The 24,220-nt window shown below is 41.3% G+C and overlaps 2 protein-coding genes across 8 annotated transcripts in view; one reads left to right on the forward strand and one right to left on the reverse strand.

Moving 5' to 3' along the window:
- The window catches only part of phactr2 (phosphatase and actin regulator 2), a 43,831-nt gene extending 42,664 nt beyond the window's left edge, over positions 1-1,167 (reverse strand). Inside the window, exon 1 of one of the 2 annotated variants that reach the window (XM_040140020.1) lies at positions 935-1,167. In XM_040140020.1, coding sequence (XP_039995954.1) covers positions 935-1,070 — 136 coding nt within the window. In that variant the 5' untranslated portion in view covers positions 1,071-1,167. The remainder of the gene's footprint in view (positions 1-934) is intronic. The other variant, XM_040140023.1, reaches the window with a different exon arrangement.
- A 2,054-nt stretch (positions 1,168-3,221) lies between these two features.
- Positions 3,222-23,500, forward strand: LOC120796877 (pleckstrin homology domain-containing family A member 1-like). 6 transcript variants are annotated; one of them, XM_040140028.1, is made up of 14 exons: positions 3,222-3,349; positions 9,693-9,926; positions 10,901-10,957; positions 11,085-11,130; positions 14,308-14,405; positions 14,877-15,008; positions 15,761-15,901; positions 16,079-16,147; positions 16,746-16,810; positions 16,928-16,991; positions 17,227-17,316; positions 18,369-18,442; positions 19,243-19,317; positions 20,474-20,811. In XM_040140028.1, the coding sequence occupies exons 2-14, from the start codon at positions 9,786-9,788 to the stop codon at positions 20,703-20,705; spliced, it is 1,284 nt and encodes a 427-aa protein (XP_039995962.1). In that variant the 5' UTR covers positions 3,222-3,349; positions 9,693-9,785; the 3' UTR covers positions 20,706-20,811. The 6 variants fall into 6 exon arrangements, with proteins under 6 accessions (XP_039995962.1, XP_039995963.1, XP_039995964.1 ...); XM_040140029.1 differs by lacking the exons at positions 18,369-18,442; positions 19,243-19,317 and having other exon boundaries at positions 20,474-23,500; XM_040140030.1 differs by lacking the exons at positions 3,222-3,349; positions 18,369-18,442; positions 19,243-19,317 and adding an exon at positions 22,480-23,500 and having other exon boundaries at positions 9,695-9,926; positions 20,474-20,824.
- The last annotated feature ends 720 nt before the right edge of the window (positions 23,501-24,220 follow it).

The following is a 24,220-nucleotide window of genomic DNA, read 5'->3' on the forward strand; positions in this document are numbered from 1 at the left end:
TGTGTTGGGCTGTTTTACCAATTTTTTTTTGACAATCTGGAGAAGGAGCCCATACTGTCCAAGTGAAAAGTAATTGATACACATTGATGTAAACTGAGTGCAAATATAAAACAGCGATTGTTATTGATTGCATACCATTTACTGTTACAAGTGCACATCATTAGAGTCACTCTTTGTAGCATTTTTAACTTTTCGACAACCCTATTGTGGAATTTGTGTGGTATGTTTCTTTGTCTTCGTGATGTAGCTTTTGCCAAGAACTCGGATCTTTACTGGGTGCGGTTAACCTGGAATCCCTTGTTACACCTTCACTATACACAGGTGATCTCCATTCAACTTATTATGTGACTTATAAAAACAACTGGGTGCGAGTGTTATGATAAAGGGGGTGAGTATATATACAGTTAATGATTGCGTTTTAAGACAAACCCCTCGGACTCGTTTTGCTGTTGATCGGTGGAAGGAAGAAGCTATGTTAATACAGTATGGCCTGGTGAAGAAGGACAAAAAAAGAAACAAGTAAATAACTAAGGGGTGTGCTTTTTTTAATGGTACCCGCAGACATAAAAGCAGAGAGAAGGAGAAGGGGAAAGTTTTTCTGTGTAGGAGAACAGGAAGCCACAGCTGTTTCATTAGTCATTTGGAGATGATGTCTGGCCAGGAGCAACTGGTACAATTTGCAAAACAAAAGAAAAAAAGAGCAGATTTATGAAAGAAAGGCAGTTTAGCTGTGATGTCTCAGTTGAGCCCTAACGACTGCTTGACAAAATGTAGCAGGGATTTGATTCAAATGTATGAAAACGGCATCACTGGATTAAACTGAGTTAAGTTCATTCACCCAACTTCAAGATGCTACAACGGGTTTTTCGTCGCCCCTGTTGGAAAGATGCCTGGTCGTACAGCTATTGGTCAAAGCGGTGGGGGTTTGTCCTACCTGAGCGGGCTCCCCGGAGCCTGAGCAGCACTCTTGAGCGGAATCCGGAGGTGTCACTGTGCGAGCGGAGCCTGGGGAGAGGCCACGGCAGAGGAAAATGCCTCATCTCCGGGTAGATATCCCCCTCCTCTTCCATGCTCGCCTCCTCGCTGATTCACCCTGACGAGAAGACGAGAAACCGCACTTGAAGCTCACCGACGTCAACACCGCCAGCAGCAGCAGCAGCAGCGGCAGCCGCGGCCGCAGCAGCCTATCCGCCCCCCTTCCTCTTCTCAAACTTTTCTTCTGCAGAAGACAGTCCGCGCGCGTGTGTGTGTGTGCGTGCGTGCGCGCGTGCGTGCTCCAGTGCCTGTTAACGCCCATTGCCTCGTCAAGACGGGCTACTTATATGGTGACACTTTGATGTATGACCCGACTACCAAGAGCAGGCTTATGAGAGGCAATGGTAGCTACATGCCGATGAGATTGTCTACCTGCTAAACCTGTTCTTTTATTATTATTATTTTTTAAAGTTTCTAAGTTTGAGTGTAGGCCAAATGTCACACTGCCTAATGCGCTGTGGGATACTTGGATAAAAATACACGCAGCCTGTTAATAACGTGTATCTAAGCTTATCCTAAGCTTCGTGCGTACGTTTGCATGGCATTGGCCTTCGCCGTGATTTCTATTTTGTGTGCGTGAAATCGGATACCCCCCATGTCTTCAATACAGTACAGCCTTGGGCCTCCGTTAAAAAAATTAACGTCTTCAAGAAAGTGAGGACGTCTTCCGCTGCCCCCCCGATCTCCGGCCTGCGCCGGCAGTCATCGCGCAGGGTTTGTCGGCGGGGGGGGGAAACCGACGGCACCCGGGGGGGGGGGGGCTGCGGCCTTTCGGCCACTAGATATCGCTAAATCCCCACCCCGGTTCGTCTCTTCCGCTTTCCATCCATGTTGACACCCAACGCTTGTCTCATACTTTACACCTAGAGGTGATAAAAAAAAAAAAAAGAAAAGAAAAGAAAAAAGACGAGAGCTCTCTCTCTGATCCTCTTTTCCGAGCACCGGGGCTTAAAAAACATTTGGATAAATTAGTTTAAGCAGATTACAATGAATATGAAACAGATGTTAACATCCAGAGCTATTATTTGCCTGTTTTTTTTTTTTAATATATATGTCAACGGGCCTGATCAAAAATAAATAACTGGCTTGTCTGTCATGTAGCTTCATACCACACTGATGCGCCATACACTGTCCTTGTGGTCACCTTATATGATGATATGGCTCAGCCTGTAGCACAGTTGCTGCTTGTATTTACTGATCTGCAGTAATAGTTACAGAAAGTGAAAAAGTAAAAAAAAAAAAAAAAGATGTCCAAAACACTTCCGCAGCATAATCCATATTAAGCTTCCTTGCTCAGTGTGTTCCCCACAGCCATGTTGTCAGTAGCTGACATTACATTTACATTTATTAAGAGCCTATAACTGGTAATATTTTTTTTAAAAGGTTTGACCTATGAATGCATGTTTCCATTACACTACCCTTAGAAGCAAAAGCCCTTGCTTTGTTTGCGCTGAGCCTGTTATTAAAAAAAAAAAAAAAAGGACATATGAAGTGGTAGCCCTGAATATTACCTGTAATAAAGTCTTCAGTGTAGCATTGTCCTTTTATGTGGATGTCCTAATAACCTACTGTCATGGGCCTTAATCCTTAGCAGCAGGACAAGCCCTTGCCCGTCCGCCACTGTGATCTTTGAAACCGTGCACTGGCGTTCATCTTGTAAGGTTGAACGTTGGAGAGCTGAAAATCTTTAAAGTGCCGCCTGTATATTCTGCTTCCATACGTGTATACAGTGTGTAAATTAACCATAGATCACACATATATATTCAGAGCATAGTTACTTCTGTTTAACATGCATGGACAATCCTGCACCTCACTGTACAGCTTCAGGAATACCTACCTGACATGCACTAATGTACGGTGTATTATTGTATACAGTATTACTGTCATTGCACAGTGTATATTCAGCATATAGTATTATCTAGTTATGGTTCTACCTATAGTTTCTATTCTATTTTTATTTTATTCTATGAACTTTATCATTGTATTTTATTTAGCCTATTTAGTTACTGTATATGATTATGATTTTTAGCTGATATCTATCTATCTATAGGAGGTGGACCATACTTTTATTTATTTATTTATTTTTTCAATAACTTTTTCCTGCAAAATATAGACTACGCTGTAACTTGCATGACTTTTTTTTTTTTTTTTACCCACAGAGTGATCATCTTCACGGTAGAAGATCTCTGCAGCAGAAGCAGTGGAGCTCACTGTGTCCTGGATCACTGGAGATGGGCTGAGGCAGAGAGGACGGACCCGACAGCACCGACACCAACGGACCCTGAGCGCCGCAGTCACAGAAGGGAAGGCTCGGGTAAGCTGACCTGGGACGTTCAACGAAAGCGGTTAACGCTAATAAACGTAGCTTTATTGTTTCGCACAGTTAAAGTTGCCCGTTAAATTTTACGAGACTGGCTAAGACGAGTCGCTAATGTTAGCTAGGTTAACGTTGGGTTACCGTGTGTGACAAAACTTATTTGCCAGAACGGCAGACACAGTTTGCCGTTAAAGGTAGAGAAATTCAGGAACGGTAGTTTTTAGTTCGTGGTAAATGAGTATAATGTTGGGGTGTGAAGTAGCGTACGTTGCTAATAGCAGGCTAACCTGAGCCATATCTCCCAGTTAACTTCAGGCCAGCGAGCCAGAGTTACTGATGCTGCTAACACAAATGTTGTCAACGTGTTGTGGGTAATGTGGAGTTATTTTGTGTGTGTGTGTGTGTGTGTGTGTGTGTGTGTGTGTGTGTGTGTGTGTGTGTGTGTGTGTGTGTGTGTTATCCTGCTTGGAGTTTGGAAGCTCGTTGGCCAAGTCGTTTGTTATAGTGTCCGAAGACATAGTCGGTGTTACAAGTAAACAATTGCCAAGTGTGCGGCTTCATTTTGTCCTGCTCTAAAAATACAAAAAAAAAAAAAAAAAAAGCAAAAAAAACAAAACAACCCACACTAGCCTATTGCTGTGGTAAACAGGACCCAGTCTGTCAAACCTTCTGGCCTGACGTGCTGCTTTCAGAGCCAGTCTCTGACCAGAAATTACTCCTCTCAGATGAACTGGAATGACCTGTCTCACCTTTGATCCATAAAGAGCCTATTCAGTCCCAACCCTTTATTGCCCCTGTTCCTCGAGTATTTGTTCCTAAATGTTATTTCTTGTAGATGATTTTATTTCGATGGTCTTTCTGAAACCAAATGTACGATGAAATTTGATCTCCTTGAACAAGGCTGGATCACCAACGGGGCAACTGCACGGGGGCCGCAGACCCCACACAAGTCCCAGGTTTAGTCCTTACCATATGAGTCTACATAATTTATACATAATAGCATCACATTGCTTTAAGTTTTTTCTCTCTGTCAAGTGATTAACACACAGAAAAAGCCAAACAAGGTAGGATTATTCCATCATAAGAGAACTGTAAAACTGCAATCAATTATTGCATTTCATTATCAATAGGTATGACAGTTATTTTCTTCAATAATCAATTGATTTTACAGTGTTTAAAATGTCAAAAAATACTTTAAAAATTCCCATCATTATTCACTGAGGCCCAGGTTATTCAACCATGTTCTTGCTTGATTTGTCTGACCAACAGTCAACACAAAGATGTTGAGTTTACTATCATGGAAAACTGAGTCTAGCAAATATTAACAAACTGGTACCAGAATTTTTTTGGCATTTTTTTTGTCTCAAAAAGTGAATTTAAACAGTTAATCAATTATCAGAATAATTGCCAATTAATTTTTTGTCTAATCAACTATTTAATCTCTAGAGCACTGGTTGGTTTGTGGGTGCCAGGGGATATAATGAAACTGCCATGCATAGTGGGGGTGAACAGCAGCCCAGTAACAAATTTTTGCTCCCTGGAAGTTAATCCAGCCATGTCCTCTACACCTAGATAAGTGATTTGCTGTGTAGTTCCTTTGTGGTGAGAACAGGTAGGTAGGCATTAAAACAACACAACATTTCTGCTCCAGGGTTACTGTTTACAACTGTTGTGTTACTTTCAATGGGATGTCAGTGGTCTAAGATCATGAAAGAAAAATAATGACCCTCTACTGGGCTATCCAGCTGGTGCTTACTGTCGTTTTATGACTTGTCCTGTGTGACCAGTTGGTTGCCATGTGATGGTGGACAAAACCTTCCAGCAAATATAAAGACTGAGTTTACTGGGGAGAGTGTTTGACCTAGAAAGAAGCTTATATCATGCTGCCTTATCTGACCTTCTTCAGAGTCAGACCTTTTAACTTTCTTCCTTGTGCTGTCTTCTGGTTCTCGCTTTGCATGTTTTCATTTATTTCATTGGTGTATCCTTCTTGTGTTCTCTTGTTCACTGTCACTCAGTCTTTTTACATTCTTATAGGCATTACACATGTAGCCCAGCTCTGTAACCTCCCACTTGTGAGCCCAGAGAGAATGATCGCATTTGTGCATGTGCACTAGTATCTTGGTAATTATCTGTTTTTGAAGTATCCCAGTTATATGTTTGTGCAGCTAAAACCTGATATCCTGGCCTCAGAAATCCAAATATGCTAATCTTTGAGTACCTAAATATAAACTGGGATTGTGTGTTGTATAAACACCTTGTGGTTTCTTATAATTGTCTGCCATTTTCGCAGGCGTGCCTGAAGAGGATTAGGGCTATATTGATAAATTGGGCAGCCTGATATGTTGTCAGTAAAATAGCTTATACTAGATATACCAGTATCGGTGTATATGTCAGACAAAAAGTAACAAGAAATTGCAATATAGAAATTCCAAACTAAATTTGAGATCATTTAGAAACAGTGACACTGTTACGTATTTTGTCCACCAGAAAGCACCAACAAGTTGATCTTCAACTCTAAAATGTCCTGATCAGTATGCATCTCAGTCACAAAAACAAATATAAGAGCTTTGTATCGAGATTGTTGTTCATTTAAAAAAAATTAACATTGGCTGATACATCGTTATCAGATTTCTTTAAACGTAAGAATGCCCCAAGAAATCCAATATTGGTCAGGCTGTGCAGAGGATAAACTATGTTGTGAATCTCTTCATTCATTACTAATGATAAGATGGAGAGTCAAATCTAGCACAGTGGTAAATGTAATCATGTCTTGCCAGCCAGAAACCAAACTGGGTTCATTCCTAACTTCTGAGGTAACTCAGCAAATACAGTAAATACAGAGTTGGTTTGAATGTGCGGGATTCAAGGACTTGCCTGCACTGACAATCAGAAAAACCTGCATACTGTTATGATCGTGTATACAGGGAAGATTTAATAACGATAGGCCCGTACTACGAAGCAAGTTCAACATACCCAGCATATCTTTTTGTTATCAGGCTACCCTAATCCTAACAACCGCAATCACGATTAGCAGTCACACAATGGCGGTTATCAACTCCGTAAGTCAACCCAGGTTTTCCCGAGCACGTTCACATAAAAGGGGCGGTGTTTTCGGCGTATGACCTATCGCAAGCAAGGACAAGTCTACTGGCAGAAGAGCGGCATATTTTTCCAAACAAAGAGCAAACTATAATATTAGACAAATAGGAAGAAGTTAAACACATAATCCAGGCTAAAAGCAACGGTTGCAGCTGCCAAATGCGAGAGGGACAGCTGGCAAAAAATCGCCAACTGTGTGAATGCGTAAATTAATAGGCTTACAATATTACTACCCCATCAGTAGGGCACACGTAGATCTGACTATAATTACATTTGTGTATTCCATTAAATAAGTGTGTTCTATAGATGGTGTGTATAACACACTTTGGCCTACTTTCATATCTTATAAGTACAACAAGTACAAGGCTTTAGTGTGAGAGTCTCTGTTGTGGGTTTATATTAGTATACAAAAGCACAATGAAATGGCTTTGACGTTGCTTGCGGCCAACAGGAAAAAAAATTAAATGAAGAAGACAGGAGGGGGGCCTCCCACTCTTGCCCTCCTAACGGTCCCTCAGATCCGTGCACTGAGCTTCACAGCGTTGTCCAAGAATGGTGATGTCCTTTTCCAAGAGAATTGATTGGTCAGTAGGCGGCATTTTTATATGCGTTGATCTGTCATCACGAACATAACCGGCTCTGGAGCAGCTCAGGGGTGCAGCACAAGATACCATGGTGATGTTCCCCGGTAAGAGGTGAACTGCCATCGAAACCCTGAAAACCCAAGGTTAAACCTGAAGTTACCTTGCTTACCCCAAATCCTTCTTCATAGTACAGGCCTCAGGTTTCTCATGTTCCACACCAGCATCATATCCAGAAAATGATCAAAACTGGGACACTGGTGTGAATGTAAACCTACTCAGTGTTGTCTGACATGAGTGCACCCCATCTTTGGAGCCTTATCATCTTTACATGGGTTGCTTTAGCCGGAAATTATTGAACTTAAGACATCCATGTCATGTGAATTGGCTTAGCATTAAACTGATACATTGGCCTTACCGTACATACTGGCCGATATAAGCAATTGCATTTGGTATCTGGGAATTTGACGGCCAATAAGTAAGACCAGAAATGTCCAAAATATGTCTACACGGTATAGAAAATGTGTCTCTATTACATAGTTTGTCCACCAGAGAGCAATGACAAGTTTATTTTTTAACTATTAAACCTGTAATAAATGTTTTTTTGCCACTAGGGGGCAGAAGAAACAAGTTGTGAAGACGACATTGACCTGTCATCAACTTTTAAGTAAATGTGGTGAAGTTGTTAGCAAATTGATGAATTTTTTAACACATCCAGCAGTTACTCTATAAAACAACAATATTCATTTGGAGTCGTGTTTCTGGCCTGTTGAATGTAAGGCCAGTATTCACTCTCTTGGTTCAATTTTCGTTCTCCACCAACTCTGTCTTTTTAGCTGCCAATGCTCCACCGTTGTTCACCAGATAGTCACTAACTGCATCTGTCTGCTGTTTGGTGCTGAGCAGGTAGAGTAAAGTGAGTTTTTAGAGCGTTTTTGTTGAAAACAGCCGCCTGTTGTAGCTTAAAACAACACTGTAAAAGAGTTGTTAGTGAACCAAAACAGTCAAGTTGCCAGTGAGCTGAAACTCGGGATAAAGATCTAAACCAGAGGGGAGCTGCAGATTCAGGTGAAATTTCTCTCTAGGTTTATCATTACAAGCGACCGCATTCACAATGTCACAATGTTTTCACATTGTCCTTTGCTACATTGTTATTATAAAAATATTAATTATAGCCCCACTCAGCACACATCTTAGTCACAATTCTTTAAAAACATAACTTAAGTGATTCCTATTGAAAATGGTTCTTTATGCCATGTGTTTGTATAAAAAATTAATATTGGCTTACATATTGCCACCGGATTTTTAAAACTCTTAAACATCACTGTTGGTATCAACCTCAAAAATCCATTATCAGTCTTGCTGTAGTTGACGTATCTGTTTTCTCTCAAGAACTAGAAAAAGAGGCTATTAACCTGTCATCGAATTAAAAGATGTAATTAAAATGTAGTATATGGAGGCTGTTGCCTACGCATTTTAGGTATTTTGTTTTGCACTATCTCTAACATCTAATCTGCATCACTGAAATGCGTTACCATGCATGCAGATTAACTTGTGCAAAGCACCTCATTTACAGGGTCACTAAAGTCTACAGAGACGTCTCTCACCCTCACATGATAATCAGTGTTTGTGTGGTGTTGAGATAGTCGCCTCGGACAGTGTTGCTCCTTTCTTGTGCCTGTGTGTCAAATGGGATGACTCGGAGAGATGCAGGGACTAACTGAGATGCTCCCAGCCCAGAGTTCATGCACAACAACCAGGCCTTTTGTCCCTGATTTGCCCCCATCCACCCACATAGTGCTCATAACGTCATGGAGAAAGAGCGTCTTTATCTTTGCTTTCCAAAGACTCATCTCACTCACATATTTTAGGCTCAGTGCAAAAAGACACCAGCTTAAACAGGCTAATGTGACAATATGCCCACAGTAGTGCTGCAACCACCCACACAGGGTTTGACATTGAGATGCTTGCATTTGCACACGTAAGACTAAACAGATGTACTTTAATCATTTACTTTTTTGTTAACTTCCAGTGAGCAGTAGGTTTCGGGGATACCTCAGCAGTTTAAATATTTGACATTCTCTCCCGCGCATCTCCTGAGGGTGTTTGTGTTATTTCTTTGTGTCGAACATGGCTGAGCTCAATGGCCTTTTTTTTTTTTTTTTTGACCATGCTCAAGTGGGTGCTCAGCTGTGGCAAGAGGGAGGGGATAGAAGGGGCTGGCCAGAGGCTTGCCAAATCGGATGAGAGAGCAGTTGGGAGGAGATAGCACTGAAAGTGAGAGAGAAGAGGCCTGTAAGAGAATAGGGAGAAGGAAAGAAAGAGAGTAATCCAGGGTGGGTGTAGGAGATAGTACAGAGTGACAGAGGGTAGCGTGTGTTACAGGAAAAAAAGAGAGACTCACAGAGAGCAAAAGAGGGAGAGAGAGTGGGTGAGGCTGATATAAAAGGATAAAGGCGGGGTTGTGGTTTGTGTCACATGATCCCCATGCAGTCTAGTGAGCTCCAGGTGGCAGAGAGACCACAGATACAGTAGATACAAAGAGAAGGAGGGAGCGGGACACGCTAGCAAGGCTCACCACAAAGACTACAGAAATTCCTCATTTACTCCCTCCCTCCTTACACATCTCTCTTTGCACTCTTTACTCTGTCGTTCAGGAATTCTTCCCGGTCCCACTTTCCCCCGCTCTTCTCCCACTGGCTCCTCTCCACTCCTGGCCCCAGCAGGCCAGGGAATGTCCCGGCAGCGAGATGCCTTACGTGGACCGACAGAACCGCATCTGTGGCTTCCTGGACATCGAGGAGAATGAGAGCAGTGGCAAGTTCCTGCGCCGTTACTTCATACTGGACACACAACAGGGAAGCCTGGTGTGGTTCATGGACAACCCGCAGGTAATTACACGGGGCTGCGTTAGCTTAGCTCTTAGCCGTATTTTTCGGAAAAATCCTGCAGGTAACTGCACAGGCAAATGTTTAATTTGTTGATGGAAAATTAGACAATTTAGAGACAACTACATGCTGGCTAACGTTAGTTATCGATGTGGATGATCGGCTCTCGTGCAACTGAAGGCTAACTGCAGGCCACTTTTAGCTAGGCTGTCTTTATTTATAATGAACACAAAGCTAAGTAGAGGCTAAATGTTTCCATTGCCAGACAGTCATACAACGATGGGAGAACTTGTATTATGTAATTCTAGTTGACAGCAATTAGGAAGCACATATTACAGGCACAGGAGTAGGTCAGTGCTAACAGTGTGTCTGTGTTTCAGTTATCAGCAGACATTGCTGTAAATGGGACAGAATGAATATGAAATGAATTCATAGTTTAACGCCAAACCCACGATTTGTTTTTTTTGTGTTATAGTCCTCTGGATTTGACCGTGTAGTTAGCACTGATATTTGTAGGGACCACAGTGGTCAACATGTTCTGCTCTATGACCGTATAACTCTCTTATACTTTACTCTTGGTTTGTACATCATGCTGGTTTGGAGGTGCTGTATTTGTAAGTGTGCTGTTACATGAAGTATTCATAAATGATGTAGTGCAGGAAGAATTTTAAATAATTCAGTAAGTCCCCTTCTTTTTATAGATTGAAAAAGGTTAAATTTTAATGATGTTAAATCTGGATCCCCTAGTTTCAGAAACACAGCAAGACAGTAAAATTAATTATCATGGAATGCAGCCAAAGTATACAGTACTTACTCTATAACATAAACTTGCTTTTCAGAACTTGACCTCAACCTGCTGCCACATTATATTAAGTCAGTAATCCACAGCTAAGGCCCTTACCTTAATAGAATGATGCATGATTAGTTTTAGCTTTCTCTTTTTGAAAATTTTGTTCTTTTTGCCTCATCTCCTACAGAACCTGCCTGTTGGTGCAGACTGCGTTGGTTCCCTCAAGCTCACCTACATCTCTAAGGTACATAGAAATGTTACCACTGAAGCTTATCTGACACTAACGTGATAGATTATGAATAAAATAGAATCCGTTTACAGTATTTGGTTAAACTGGGAAGCTAACAGTTGTGACCTTTGTCTTCTGCTAGGTCAGCGATGCCACTAAGCTGAGGCCTAAGGCAGAATTCTGCTTTGGTAAGAAATCACTGATCATTATAATCTCAGCTATCTTTAATTATTTTCTTAGTATTAAAAAAAATAATTTGACAATTTACTAAAGGAGTAAAAATACAGACTTATCTAGAAATAATCCAATGATTTCTCTAACCTTTAAAGTAAAATCCTTTTTTCTATACTGGCATGGTGTGGCAAATGGGTCCTGGACAATATGGTTGAAGGCATGAATCATTGCAAGACTTAAAGAAACTTACATCTTGTAAAATTACAGAATTTACAAATGCCTGTAGTGCTTTGCAAAGATGAGCAGTGGTAGTAGTATTAATCACGTGTTGACTAAGCCGACTACACTTAATATAAGCTAAGGGAAGAATGATTGCCGTCCTTGTCTGCCCTCTAAACTTGGTCAAGCACTGCTCTCTATATACTTTCTCCACCACTGACCAGGCAGCTTTGTTCAACATTGTCTGTTTAGCCAACACAAAAAGATGCTGGAGGCTGCAGCGGTTGATGATCTGGGCTTGTGTTCGTTATGTTTGAGTATTTTAGGATTGTTTGTGCCTTTCAGATTTCATAACCTTAATTAATGAGATGGTTGTGTTCACACCTGATAAGTTTTCTTGGGTATTTTTAGGTCTAATAAATTCAGAGCCCCAGCAATTACACATTTTTCCCAACAGTCTGTTTTTATGATTGTCTTCCATATTGTACTGCAGATAAGCTGTGGTTTTCTGTCTCTGTCGAATCCTATTAATCTGATAGTAAAAGTAAACAGTTTTGCATTGTATCTATCCTGAGGGACTTATTAGGATGTTCAATGCATTCCCCGAAACCCTTTTTTAAAGGTTTAAACCTTCATTGTTTACATCAGCTTCTCCTTCTGTCACAAGTCACATTACTTCCACCAAATATTGATATGCATTACTGCTCTCTACGATTGGCTGAAACATCTACCTAGCCACACCTGTGCTTGTGGCATGCATGTTCTTTATGTCCCTGTGCTTGGGCTGGTAGACAACGACATAGAAATGTGTTATAAAGTGCTCTACAGCGCCACCAGTGGTTAAACGCTCCATAGGAAACCTTTAAGAGGGAAGAGGTCTTGAGGACCTACAGTACTTCAGAAATGTTGTATTAAGTATTTATCTAGTTAGATCAGATAATTTCACCCTAGAATAAATACAGAAATACAAACAGTGTTTGTAGAAAGTCAAATCTTGAAACAATCACATTACTTAAAAATAATTTGAAACTGATCATTGGTAAACATTGTATAGATTGCATTTTTTTTAGATAAGAAAAATTCAACCAAGCAAACTCATTTACTCATTAAAATCTGAATGTAATCCTTTTAATTGAAATGCTCTCTGTTCTATCTACCAGAACAATAAGGATGCCATTGAGAAAAAATTTGAACTTTAAACCTTTTTTTTTTTTTTTAATGCACCTAACCCTGCCTGAGCGTGCCCCCTGACCCATCTTTTACCATGCCAACACACATGCATGTCCATTAAATGTATCCAGAAAATCTGTAATTGACTAGTTGATCTCGGTTTACTAAAATCACTTGATATCCTACTAGTGAATATTTTTCAACAAAGAAAATGGTGCATCTTGACATGATATGTCATTTTCTTCTTGCCCTGTGTTTTCATAAATATAAATATGAACCATCCAGTTATTTAGGAGTAAACCTAACTTCCCTGTTATTTTTTTACTGTCCCCTCTCTTCCTCTTCCATCTGCTTCAATATTAGGAAATGCTAGTATGTGACAAGAAGTTGACCACTCTGTGTGCGAGTGCGAGTGCGAGTGCGCGAGTGCGTACCAGTTGCCTTGCAGAGGTTTTGACAAGATGCCGGCAACCTAATCAGAACAGGATTCAGAGATGTGTGAAGTTATTTTTAAACTGTAATTTGTGTGCCACATGGTTTGCTGGTATCTACAAATCCTGCTGCTCCCCCCTTCCTGCATCTAGCAACTTAAGAAGAAACATAAGGTGAAGAAGTATTTAGAAAAGTTAGGTAATGGCCATCACACTTAGACATCTTTTCACAATAAGAAAGTAGAGACTTGATTGCGGTCTTTGATTGATGTGTGGTGATGAGAAAGATCAAAAGTGTTGCATTTGTGGGAACTTTGTTGCTGGGCGGCATTTCACAGTAGAGCACATTGTTTTATTATGTGTAACTATGAGTCAGATCTGATCACCCCGCTCCCAGATTTTTCATCCCAGCGCACAAAAGTCCACTACGCTTTCACTGCTACCAAGCAGTTTACCGCTCCATAAAATACAGTGGACACATTGGAAGGTTAATACTGTTGGATTAATTCATGCTGGTTACCTGAATGAGACCAGACAAACAAATTCATTTACAAAGAAGTTTGGGGGAAAAATAGAGCGTGAGGTCCTGCATGTGTCTAAGAGCTGGACCAAACACACAGAACAAGGAAGAATGATCTTCATTGTGCCACAGAGTTTGAGCTCTCAGTGCCGTTTGCAGCTCGCCCCGTCAAATTTACCAGTCCAGTTTTAATGTAATTTATTCCCATGGTTTCGAAAGGAAATAGGGGAGACACAAGGGCGGTTTGAGCTCAGAACTATCTGCCAGGATTTGTGGCAGATAGCGCGAGTGAGAGAATGAGAGACTTGAGTTCTTTCAGTCCCTAAATCCTTATCCATAGCAAATCAGCATTTGACCCAAAAATTTCTTTGTTACTGAAAAAGGGTTCGCTCAAGTTCGCATGGGTGTGAAAATGTGCAAGAATATTTGGTGGTTGGTAGCCGTGGGCTTTTTCTTTCTCCGTCATGGTCAGAAGTGGGTAGGTGGTGGCAGACTGAGGCAGCTGAATCTAGCTGGGTCATCATCCACATGGAGAGAAAATGTTGCTGGTAGTGTGTGGGAGAGTCCCTTGGCTCAGTTGTTTTTCACTTCCAGAGAAATCTGTGTCAGTGGATCTGTTCTCCTGCCACACGTATTCGTATCATATTTTCTATACAAGAAAAGCTGAAAGCACAGTCAGTCAATGCCACTTCACAGTACATCTTTGTACTTGTACCGGTATATGCGTGTGTTTCATATAACAGCGAATGAATCAGATGTTGTAGAGAATGTAGTCTGACTGACTGAAGAGGCCTGAATATACTTTCACTCCTTCTATTGTCCCCACTGCTGTTTTTTTTATGATCTATTAGTCATCAATGCGGGGATGAGGAAGTTCTTCCTGCAGGCCAATGATCAGCAGGACCTCGTGGACTGGGTCAACGCTCTCAATAAAGCCACCAAAATCACTGTGAGATAAACACATACACCGCGTTCATAGATAAACACAAGGCGTACAGTTCATCCCTGATTCAGCTGTAGTCATCTGTTCCTTTTGGCTCATGTAACTGTGTGGAGAAATTTTTATTTCTTCCTCTTATGGAGAACTGAATGAGCGGACTGTCAAGAAACTGGAGTGAGTCAGAGCATGACTAACAGGATGCTGTATTGTTGTATTGAGTACTGTGATAAAGGACTGTTTCCATTGTTCTCCATGAAGCCTTGACCATTCAGAAAGGAAAGGGATATAAAATGCGTTCAAAGCTTGTCAACTTCTGCATACATAGAAGCTACACACTGGATTTTACCTGTGGAGGGAAAAGGGTTGTTTTCCATCCTGCTGTGAAATTCCAAAAAATGTCAATTTCTATTTAATATTTTTGTGTTTAATTAAAAATGATCCACGGTCTTCTCAAGGCTGATGTGTTTGCGTGTTCCTAAGGTGCCAAAGTTGTCCGATGGCCAGCAGAATTCAGAGAACCAGAAGGCTCTGCCAGATGTCGCAGGACCCAAGAAACAAGTCTCCTATAAGACAGAGATCATAGGAGGAGTCCCCATCGTCACCCAGACACAGGTAAACATGACCCACACATGTATTGCACCACCTACATGCATGCATGCACATATGTTATTACTTTAGCTACACATTTAAAAATTTATTAACGTTCAAAGATTTTGAAACCTAAAGTGAGACACGCACAACACTGACAAACTGCTGTTAACTGCTTTAAAAAAAGCAGGCAGAAAACTGCAGACTGATTTTAAAAAAAGTGATACTGTCTTTAATGAAAGTAAGCAAAATTTATATTTTGAATAGCATAATTTTATCCACAGATGATTGCACTCCTGCTTTTCTCTGTATTATATCATTGTGTCGCTTAGACAAATCAAGCAATCCGAAGACATCACTTTGGGCTCAGCGAAGTTGTAATTGTGGCATTTTTCACTGTTTTCTATTAATGGTTAAGCAACTAATAGAAAAAAATAACTGACAGATTAATCAATAATGAAAATAATCATTTGTTACATCCCCAGAAACTATTACTGTAAGCAGTATGGGTTGATGTTAAGATCTGAGGAAAAATCTTGTGTTGTTAATTTATTTGTTTTTTATTTATAGTAATGAATACACAGTACACATATGCTGCTAAATTTATACACCGTTTACTGAAAATTCTAAAATGTGGCTGATGTGTTTTTTTGTTTTTTTTTTGGTTGTAGAATCCACAACGTAAATTAGCCCATAGACTGTAGAAAAGCTGTTTTTGTTTGTTTTTTGAAATGTTGTGGGAACTTGCAATTCCAATATTTCTGGTGTCCTTCCAGCACGAAGGTGGCGACGGTGCAGACAGAGCGGAGCGTGAGGCCATGCATCGTTCTCACAGCCAGCTGCCGTACTTTCTGGGCAGGCCGGCTCAGGAGCACACCGTCATTAAGTCAGGCTATTGCGTCAAGCAAGGAGCTGTGGTGAGTGCCTGCCGCTGTCATGGTTCTCTGTTGGGCTCAGTCGGTTTCACTTTGCCCCCTGGCAAAGTGGCATGTGCTGGCCAGCCTCACCGTGGACATGCAGTACCATTTATGATTAATTATTTTCCCAGAAAATTACACGAAAGCCCTGAACATCTTTTCCCCTTTTCCCCCCAGATGAGGAACTGGAAACGGCGATATTTCCTACTAGAAGAAAACTCAATGAGTTACTTCAAGTCTGATTTGGTAATTAACTTTGATTAAGTTATGTGAAATGAAGGGATGAATGTAAAAGGAATTATGTGTAAGGAATTATTTATTGATGGTGCATGTGGCTTGGATTCACCCTCACAGTCTGAGGCAGAGCAACAGCAAACGCACAGTCCCGACTTCTGACATGTTTTATCCGCAGTCTGTGGAATTCAGTGCCCTCACTTCACATGTCCTATCATGCCTTGTTCCCCCCCTGGCTTTTCTTTGACACACACACACATACACGGACTGTCCTCAGGACAATACTGCACGTCCCATTCCCCGTATTTGGCAGGGTCTGCCCTTATTTGACAGCTTTATCTGTCTATTTGGCTATCAACAGGCCCCAAGGACACAGACTCTCTGTCTGCTGTATCAAATGGCCAGGTCAAGAAAGTTACTACCATCAGGGTTTTTAGTTTGCAGTCTGCTGCCTCTAGCTTACTGTCTTCAGTTCCTATGAAACAGAAAAACTCAGCCTTGTTTTTAGCTAGTATATTAGAAAAAGCCTCTGTAATATTTATCCTGTGTATTTGAGTTGTTAAGTTTTGCTTCTTAAAGTATCATGAATAGTTATTTTCTTACCTTTTAGGAGAAAGAGCCTCTGAGAATGATCCCACTGAAGGAAGTTCACAAAGTCCAGGAGTGCAAACAGAGGTATTTAACATGTCACAGCATTTTCCCATTGTACAAAAAAATTCTTTTCTGATTCAGAAAAAGATATACAGTAGATGAAATAAATATGATTTGACTTGTTTTCCGCTTTTTTTGTAGTGACATTATGATGAGAGATAATCTGTTTGAAGTCGTCACCACATCAAGAACATTTTACATACAGGTGCATCTTTTTCTGTGATAAAAGGAATGTACAGTCGATTCTCATACGCACACGCAGACATTTCTTAGATGTTTCTGTACTGCAGTGTGCATAAATTCTGTACTCAAATCGGTTTCTCGCCTGTCTGCATGTGTTCCTTCCCATCACTTGTCTCATTCTGATTTCCAATCCTCACTGCCTCATTCTCCTCTCTCTCTTTTCTCATTTTCATTTTCTTCTTCTCTGTCTCCACCAGGCGGACAGTCCAGAGGAGATGCACAGCTGGATCAAGGCTGTCTCAGGGGCCATTGTGGCCCAGCGGGGGCCTGGGAGGTCTGCTGCCACAGTATGTATCATACACTACAGTGCACCACAGTGTCACCGTGGTATGGATTCAAGTCATCACAATAAGACTTAAGTCTGACTGGAGTCACAAATTTAGAGACGTACCCGTGGAAAAGGGAGATGACTTCCGACTTGACTCGGTCTTACACGTGCAGAACTTGACACCTATCTCACCTAGACTAAGACTATTCACAAGACTTATTTGTATGGTTTCACGCGTGACATTTATTGATTATTGTTTGCAGCTTCTTGCTCTCACAAGAGCTCACACAGCTGCAAGATACAGAGCTGTAATGAGAATCCCTTATCCCTTCATTTCAAACAGATGCAGAGTAGCAAAAACAGTACTTTGGCTTTTTTTTAAAGTTACTGTTTTGGCCATGTTATGTCTTCCTTAGACCACTTGCAGTTGATAGATGACAGGAAATGAGGGGAGAGAGAGATGGGGAATCACATGCAACAAAGGTCCCCGGCTGCATCTGAACTGAGGACGTTGCAGTTCATGGTTGGCACCCTAACCCTAGAGCCACCAGGGCATCCCTAAACTGATTTTTAACTAAAGTAGTTCATCGGTACACAAGATAACCAATCCATCATCACCACTTTTCAGCATCCAGCAGTACATGAAATCTGTGTGAGTACACTACCTAAGTTTTAGAACAGCCTAATTAGTTCAGTCAGCAGCCTGCATGCTTAGAGACAGGCAGGTGGACTTGGCAGGTGAGAAGAGCGGAGTAAATGAGTACCATAGTCCTGACCGCAGAGGAAACATTGTCCTCTGCTGCAGCTGGTTCCTTCTAGTTAGACTGGAATCATTCTCAACACGTCTGCGCTGACTATTTCCCTACAGTTCCCTCTTTCTTGCCTCCAGTATCTCTCTTTCCCTCTTGCTTGTTTTTCTCTCACCTCTTTTTACCTCTCCTGTGCCTGTTCTCTCTATCCTCTTTTTCCCTTTTTCTCTTTCGTTCTTTGTCACATTCTCTCCACCTCTTCCTCTCCCTGTGGGCAGATGGCCCATCTGCTCTAATCCTGCTTTGCACTGTGTTGTTGCAGATGCGGCAGGCCAGACGGCTGTCGAACCCCTGTATACAGAGGTATACGTCCCGAATCGGGGAGTGCAGCAGCACGTATGTCAGCTCGTCTAAATTCCCCCTTGAAACTATAAGTTCACCTTTTTTAATACTGTTTTCCACTCACTGGCTGGCCCTTTGTGGTTGTAGACATAAATAGGGCAGATCAGATCTGACAGCACATCTGATGCTCTTTTTTTTCTTCTTTTTTTTGCTAAGAACCAACCACATCCTACGTATGGCTGTGATAACCCAACAAGCGCTCCTCCCTTCACGCCCTCGTTCTCACTGCTTCTCTCATTCATTTCTCTTCCTCTTTTGCTTTTCGTTTTCCTTGCCGAACTGTCACCTCGAGCTCAAAGTTTAGGTCCATTGCATTCGGATCGTTTCAAGCTAAACAGGTAAAAAAAAAAAAATTGTAAGGCTGAAGGTGTGCTTAATTTAGCTTCTCTTGCATGTGATGACTGTTGCCACAAGCATGGCAACTCAAATCAAGCACACCTCAAGTCTTACGAACGCTAAAAAGTAATACTGTTGCCCGGGTACAGAATGACTCTAAACGTTTGGAATATGACCATCTAACCATTGGAAAGACCTACAGCCACTGCTTCCCTCCCTCCCTTATGGCTTCACTTGCACAGCTTTCATGTGTCTTCACTTTTATTGATGATTCTTCAGTGTAAAAATATACAAGTTGATGAACAATCCATTCGCAAACACACGCTCACCGTTTGAAGTACCAGACCACCGTACCTATGAATACGTTAAGCCTGTTTCTATCTCTTTCTTTATTACTGGGTACATGTGTCTTTCCCACCTTCTGTTTCTCTTCCCTTCATACCCTGTTATCTCTGCAGTCTGCTGCAGCTGTGTACCTGTCTTAGATGTGTGACATCCTGCTTGTCTCTCCTCTTCCCTCCTGTTCGCTGCCTGTATGTTTTTGGTTTTTTCTCTCTCTCTTACACAATAATAATATACTTGTTTCCATGTTGACTTCCTATACCTTTTGTGTGCTAAATGTTGAATATTTTAACAACTTTGGAAAGTGCTGAATCCACATGTCCAGAGTCACAAACTAGAGGTTTTCATGGTGTGTTGATTTACATGTGAATATTTGGGTTTGTAAGAGCTGTTAATGTGTCTGTGTTATGTGAATATATCAATTAATCAGTAGTGTAATGAACTGCAGGGAATTTTCCAAGTCTTCAGTGTTGAAGATTATCCGATGATCTGTCTAACAGCCTCTGAAATGCAGAATGATCCTGATTGTGGCCCTTTGGATTCAGCATAAATCTCTTTAACATGTATCTCTTTAACTCCCTATGATATTTTGACATGTTTTTGTAAGGCAAAAAAAATCGTTTGATGCCTAAGTGACTTTTTTTTTTTTTACTAATCAGAAATTTCACAAGCTAGCAAAGTCCCAGGATATCACACTGCCACTGTAGCATCATTCGGGAGAAAATGTGTCAAAATATAGAACCTTAAAGTTGAGATGCAGTATTTCAGAGTCTCTTGGTGCTTTATAGCTGGGATTATTCTATAACCAACATTTCACCAACTGCTCAACAGCTACCCCTTTTTGTTTTCACTACCTCTGCTGTGTTTTTTCTTTCTTCCCACCCTTCTGTTTTGTGTTTCAGAGATTGAAATCCGACAATGAGAAGCTGTGAAATAATGAGCAACAACCAACCACTGCTTCCTAAGACACTCTGCTCTTCCACTGCAACCTGTAGAGACTACCAAAACTAAAACCTGCTGACACTACTACCACTTCTTCCGCTACTACTACTACTACTACTACTACTACTACTACTTCTACTACTACTACTGCTACTACTACTTCTACTACTACTTCTACTGCTATTACCACCATCCCAACTCTCTATCAATGCTACATTCTTCAGAACCTACAACCTTCAAGCTGCATCAGGCCCCACGTGCTGGTGCTAATGCCATGTCTGTAACTCACTCTGGCTCTTCTTGAATAAACTATACATATCAGGATTTCACTTTCGTTACTAACAGCCGCTCGTCTTGTCGCCCTGATTTTTGCTCTCTCTGTGTTCTCTACTGTTTCTGCTGCAGGAACATGGCAGCCGTTCCACTTTCTACCGCAGCCCCACGGGCCCCCCCGTCCCTCGCTCGCCCATATCTGCCATGCCACCATGCTACCCAGAGTGGGGCGCTGCTGTCACGTGCGGCACACGCTCGCAGCCTGGCGTGGGACAGCGAGCACTTCATGAGCCTTCTGCCGCGGCCAAGTCACAGCCACACGCCAGCACGCCTGTCGCTGCAGGAGACGCACCTGGCGAAGTGACCCGCGAACCACCTGTGACCACCATCACCAGCTCGGAGGAGTCGCCGTGGCGACGGCGGAGCAGCTTTGAGCCCCACATGCCTGAACCACCCCGGGACCTGGATGACGCAGACCTGCCAGTGAGTGAGGTCTGAGCCGTTGAACTGGACATTAAAACGTGTTTATCTGGATGGATGTTGACAGAGATGCCATGAATACAGTGGAAACAATGCACAACAGGTGTTTAAAAAAAGGGCAGGCAATGGTTTTCCGACCAAAGCTGTTGGCGGAGGACGGTGAACAACATCAAAAACTCACCTTTAGAGCTCCTCCATCAGTGCCGTAAAGTGTGCAAGAGAAAAACAAGTTGGGTCACCACTGAACTGCACTCGTGTGCCAAAGACGACCCAGTCTTCACCCACACCCCTCTGCCTGTCTGCTGTCGCATTTACAACGCTGTATTTATTTACTAAGAGCTGATGTTGTGAAACAAAACTACAAATTTTAGTTTACTTGTGCTGATTAGATTTCAGTGACAGAGCTTTATTTTAACCTGTACAGGCAAAGCGATGTGTTCAGTGGTATTTTGTGGGTGGAGGATTTTTGTAAACCACTTTGTTCCAAGAAAATAAGGGTGCAGTGTGTTTCCGTATTTTTGAAGAGTGCTCAAACTGAGTCCTGGCTTTTCATCATCTCTCTATAGTCTAATTTAAACGGTGTGGTCCATTCATACACTCACTATTGTAACACTGGATTTGTCTACTATTGTTGGCCAGTGTTAGGGAAATGGGTCAAGCTTAGTCTGAGATCAAACCCTCACTATAATGCAAATGAATAATATAATTCAAACATACTGGGTTGGTCTAGAACTGGATGCGAAACATTGGAAATATATGTGTATGATCCATGTGTATAATAATGCAAGGCCAAATGTATTCCAGCCACATTTAGTCTGATTTTTTTTTTTTTTTTTCCTTTTTTTTTGGCCAAACCTTTGATTTAAACTTTTATTGTTTAATACATAAAAGGGTTGAGGTCAGTTTTTTAATTATATAATGGTGTTCTCAGCTGAATTAGCTTACATGTAAATCTACGGTTTTTACCTCTGGTTGTAAAGTGAGAGTACTGTGCAGAGGCGCAAAAGAAAAACAAAAAATTCGGAAGCTATCACAGTACATGCATCACTTCACAACCTGAATCAGCGTCTTTGCAAACTACATTTCAGCCCACCAGACTTTGTGGACTCGCGTTTGTGACACTGCCTGACGTGGGAACGGAGCAACAGTGTTATAAGTAAACAAGAAATACAAGACATAAGCTTGTAAGCATTTTGTAATTCATAGAAATAAAAACTTCAGCAATAGGCTGGGTCATTTATAGATAAGCTTCGTGTCCTGACAGACTGGGTAATGACAGGTTTACATGAATGAACTAAACCTGCAGTCCAAGTTTGAAGATGATTAGACTACATAAACACCTTGCAAATATTTTGGATCATAATTTAACAGAAAAAAATATTCAAACTCGGACACTTTCATTGCATGTTAACATGTCAATGACTCCTCAGATTGTCTTGCCTTTTAGTTTTTGTTTATCTACGGCTGCTGTGTGTTGTGTGTTTGCAGAATAGAGCTGTGTGCAGCAGAAATATTTTTTATATGCTTTTAGATGTTTCATGATCTTATTCCTTATACCTGTGTTGCCATCCCATTAGCAGGCAGTTGCCTCATGGTTTTATTTAAAAATGTCCCACTTTAGTCCTGCTAAATAATACACACTAATCTTTTTTTTAAAGTGCCTGCATCATTTCAGCCCAACAAAGCCAATCTACTTTACCCCTGTTCAGTGTGGTGTAATTGGTTTGAATTGTTTCTATTTATTATACGGATGACTTGAAAGAAATAAACACTGAAAATGTGCACGGGTTTCCTGGAGTATCATTCAGAAATGTGCCTATCCATCTCCAAAGAGTACAGTTAGTCTGTGAGGATAAAATGAGACCTTTAGTAAGTCAGGGAAGAAAGAAATTCCCCATCGCCGCACTCTCATCTTCATTTGGTTCTTTAGTTCTCCGGTGTGGCTGCTCGACCACTCATCAAGGCTCCTTCTGCCCCCTCGTGGTGAGAGAAAAATCTGCACCTGGTTCACAGGCATTGGCATGCTACAAATGAGAACACAGTGCTGTACCAGTCACCAGTTATGTACTTATCAGCGACAGGATGATTTTAGTTTAAAGAATGGAAATAGGTTCCAGCCATCTACAAGAATGAAGTCAGAGTAAAAAAAATCAGTAGAAAATACGAGAAAGCAACAGCAGACGCTTCAGAGCACCGAGCAGGAGAAGAATGAACATTTACCGTTGCCACCCTGCAAAAAACTAGACTAGGCTGGAAACACAAAACTTAACCAAACCTTCGAAATGTTTTTCTCTTTCTGTCCACATTTCTCTACCCAACACATTAAAATGTGATGTGAGGCTTTTTCATTTTGAGTATTGTTACTGTAATTAAAACCAGGGCACAATATATATTGTGATTTGGCAAATGTTTAAAAAAAAAAGTATTTAGGTCTAAAACAAAAACTTTTAACAATTCAGTTAGATTTTAATGGTAGTATTGAAATTTGATAAATGATGATGTTGAATTACATTGGATCCCAAGTTAAGAGCAGGCCTTGCTCTTGCTGTGTACAATATCATGTATTACCAGTATCAATAAGAAAAATCTGCTTTTCTCATTATGCTCACAGTGGCGGACGACATACCGAACTCCAAACAAAAGTCCTGCATTGGAAATAGTAACTGAATAAAAGTACCCAGTTTCTATTAACAAAGTGTACTTAAAGCATTTAAAGTAAAATTATGCATAATGCAAAAAATAAAATAAGATTTAAAAAAAATAGCCCCTGTGAATGTTATATTATTACTAACGCATTAAAGTTTAAGTTAACTGTTTAAGTTGTTTGACGTGGTGCTTACTTTTTTTATATACTGTTGGGTAGTTAAATTCAGTGCATCATATTTCATAAATGTATCGTGTGGTTTGTAGGTCTGCGGGCTTCAGTGTGCACTTCATTTTCCCTTCAGCACTGATGATTTAGCCATGCGCACTATTCATCGCGCTACCTTCGCCGGCTCCCACGCGAGCAGCCTCTGGCTCGATGCCGATGTGCGCGTGGACGGATTTTTACAGTGAGGCCAAGGGGCAACGCTGAATTATGTAAAGCCTCTTTAATCAGTCAGATAACGAGCTGGGGCGTCTTCCGGGCCTCGGTCTTTGTGTGCGCAGAGATATTCTGGATGTGTAGGCGCTGGGGGGGGGGGGGGCTGATAAGGATGGAAAGACGAAACAAAAACCATCTACAGCTGTTTGACATATACAGAAGCATTTTTTTTTTTTTTTTTTTTTTTTTTAACTCCAGCTTCACATCGGTCCGTTTCTCAGCCTTTCATTGATCTTAACTGAGGGATGTAAGCCGTTTGGTGTGGCTTCAGGCGTGGACGCGAACTCGCACACGGCTGAGGCATCATTGCGGAC

Source organism: Xiphias gladius, chromosome 11 (genome assembly GCF_016859285.1).
Source record: "Xiphias gladius isolate SHS-SW01 ecotype Sanya breed wild chromosome 11, ASM1685928v1, whole genome shotgun sequence".
Lineage (NCBI taxonomy): Eukaryota > Metazoa > Chordata > Actinopteri > Istiophoriformes > Xiphiidae > Xiphias > Xiphias gladius.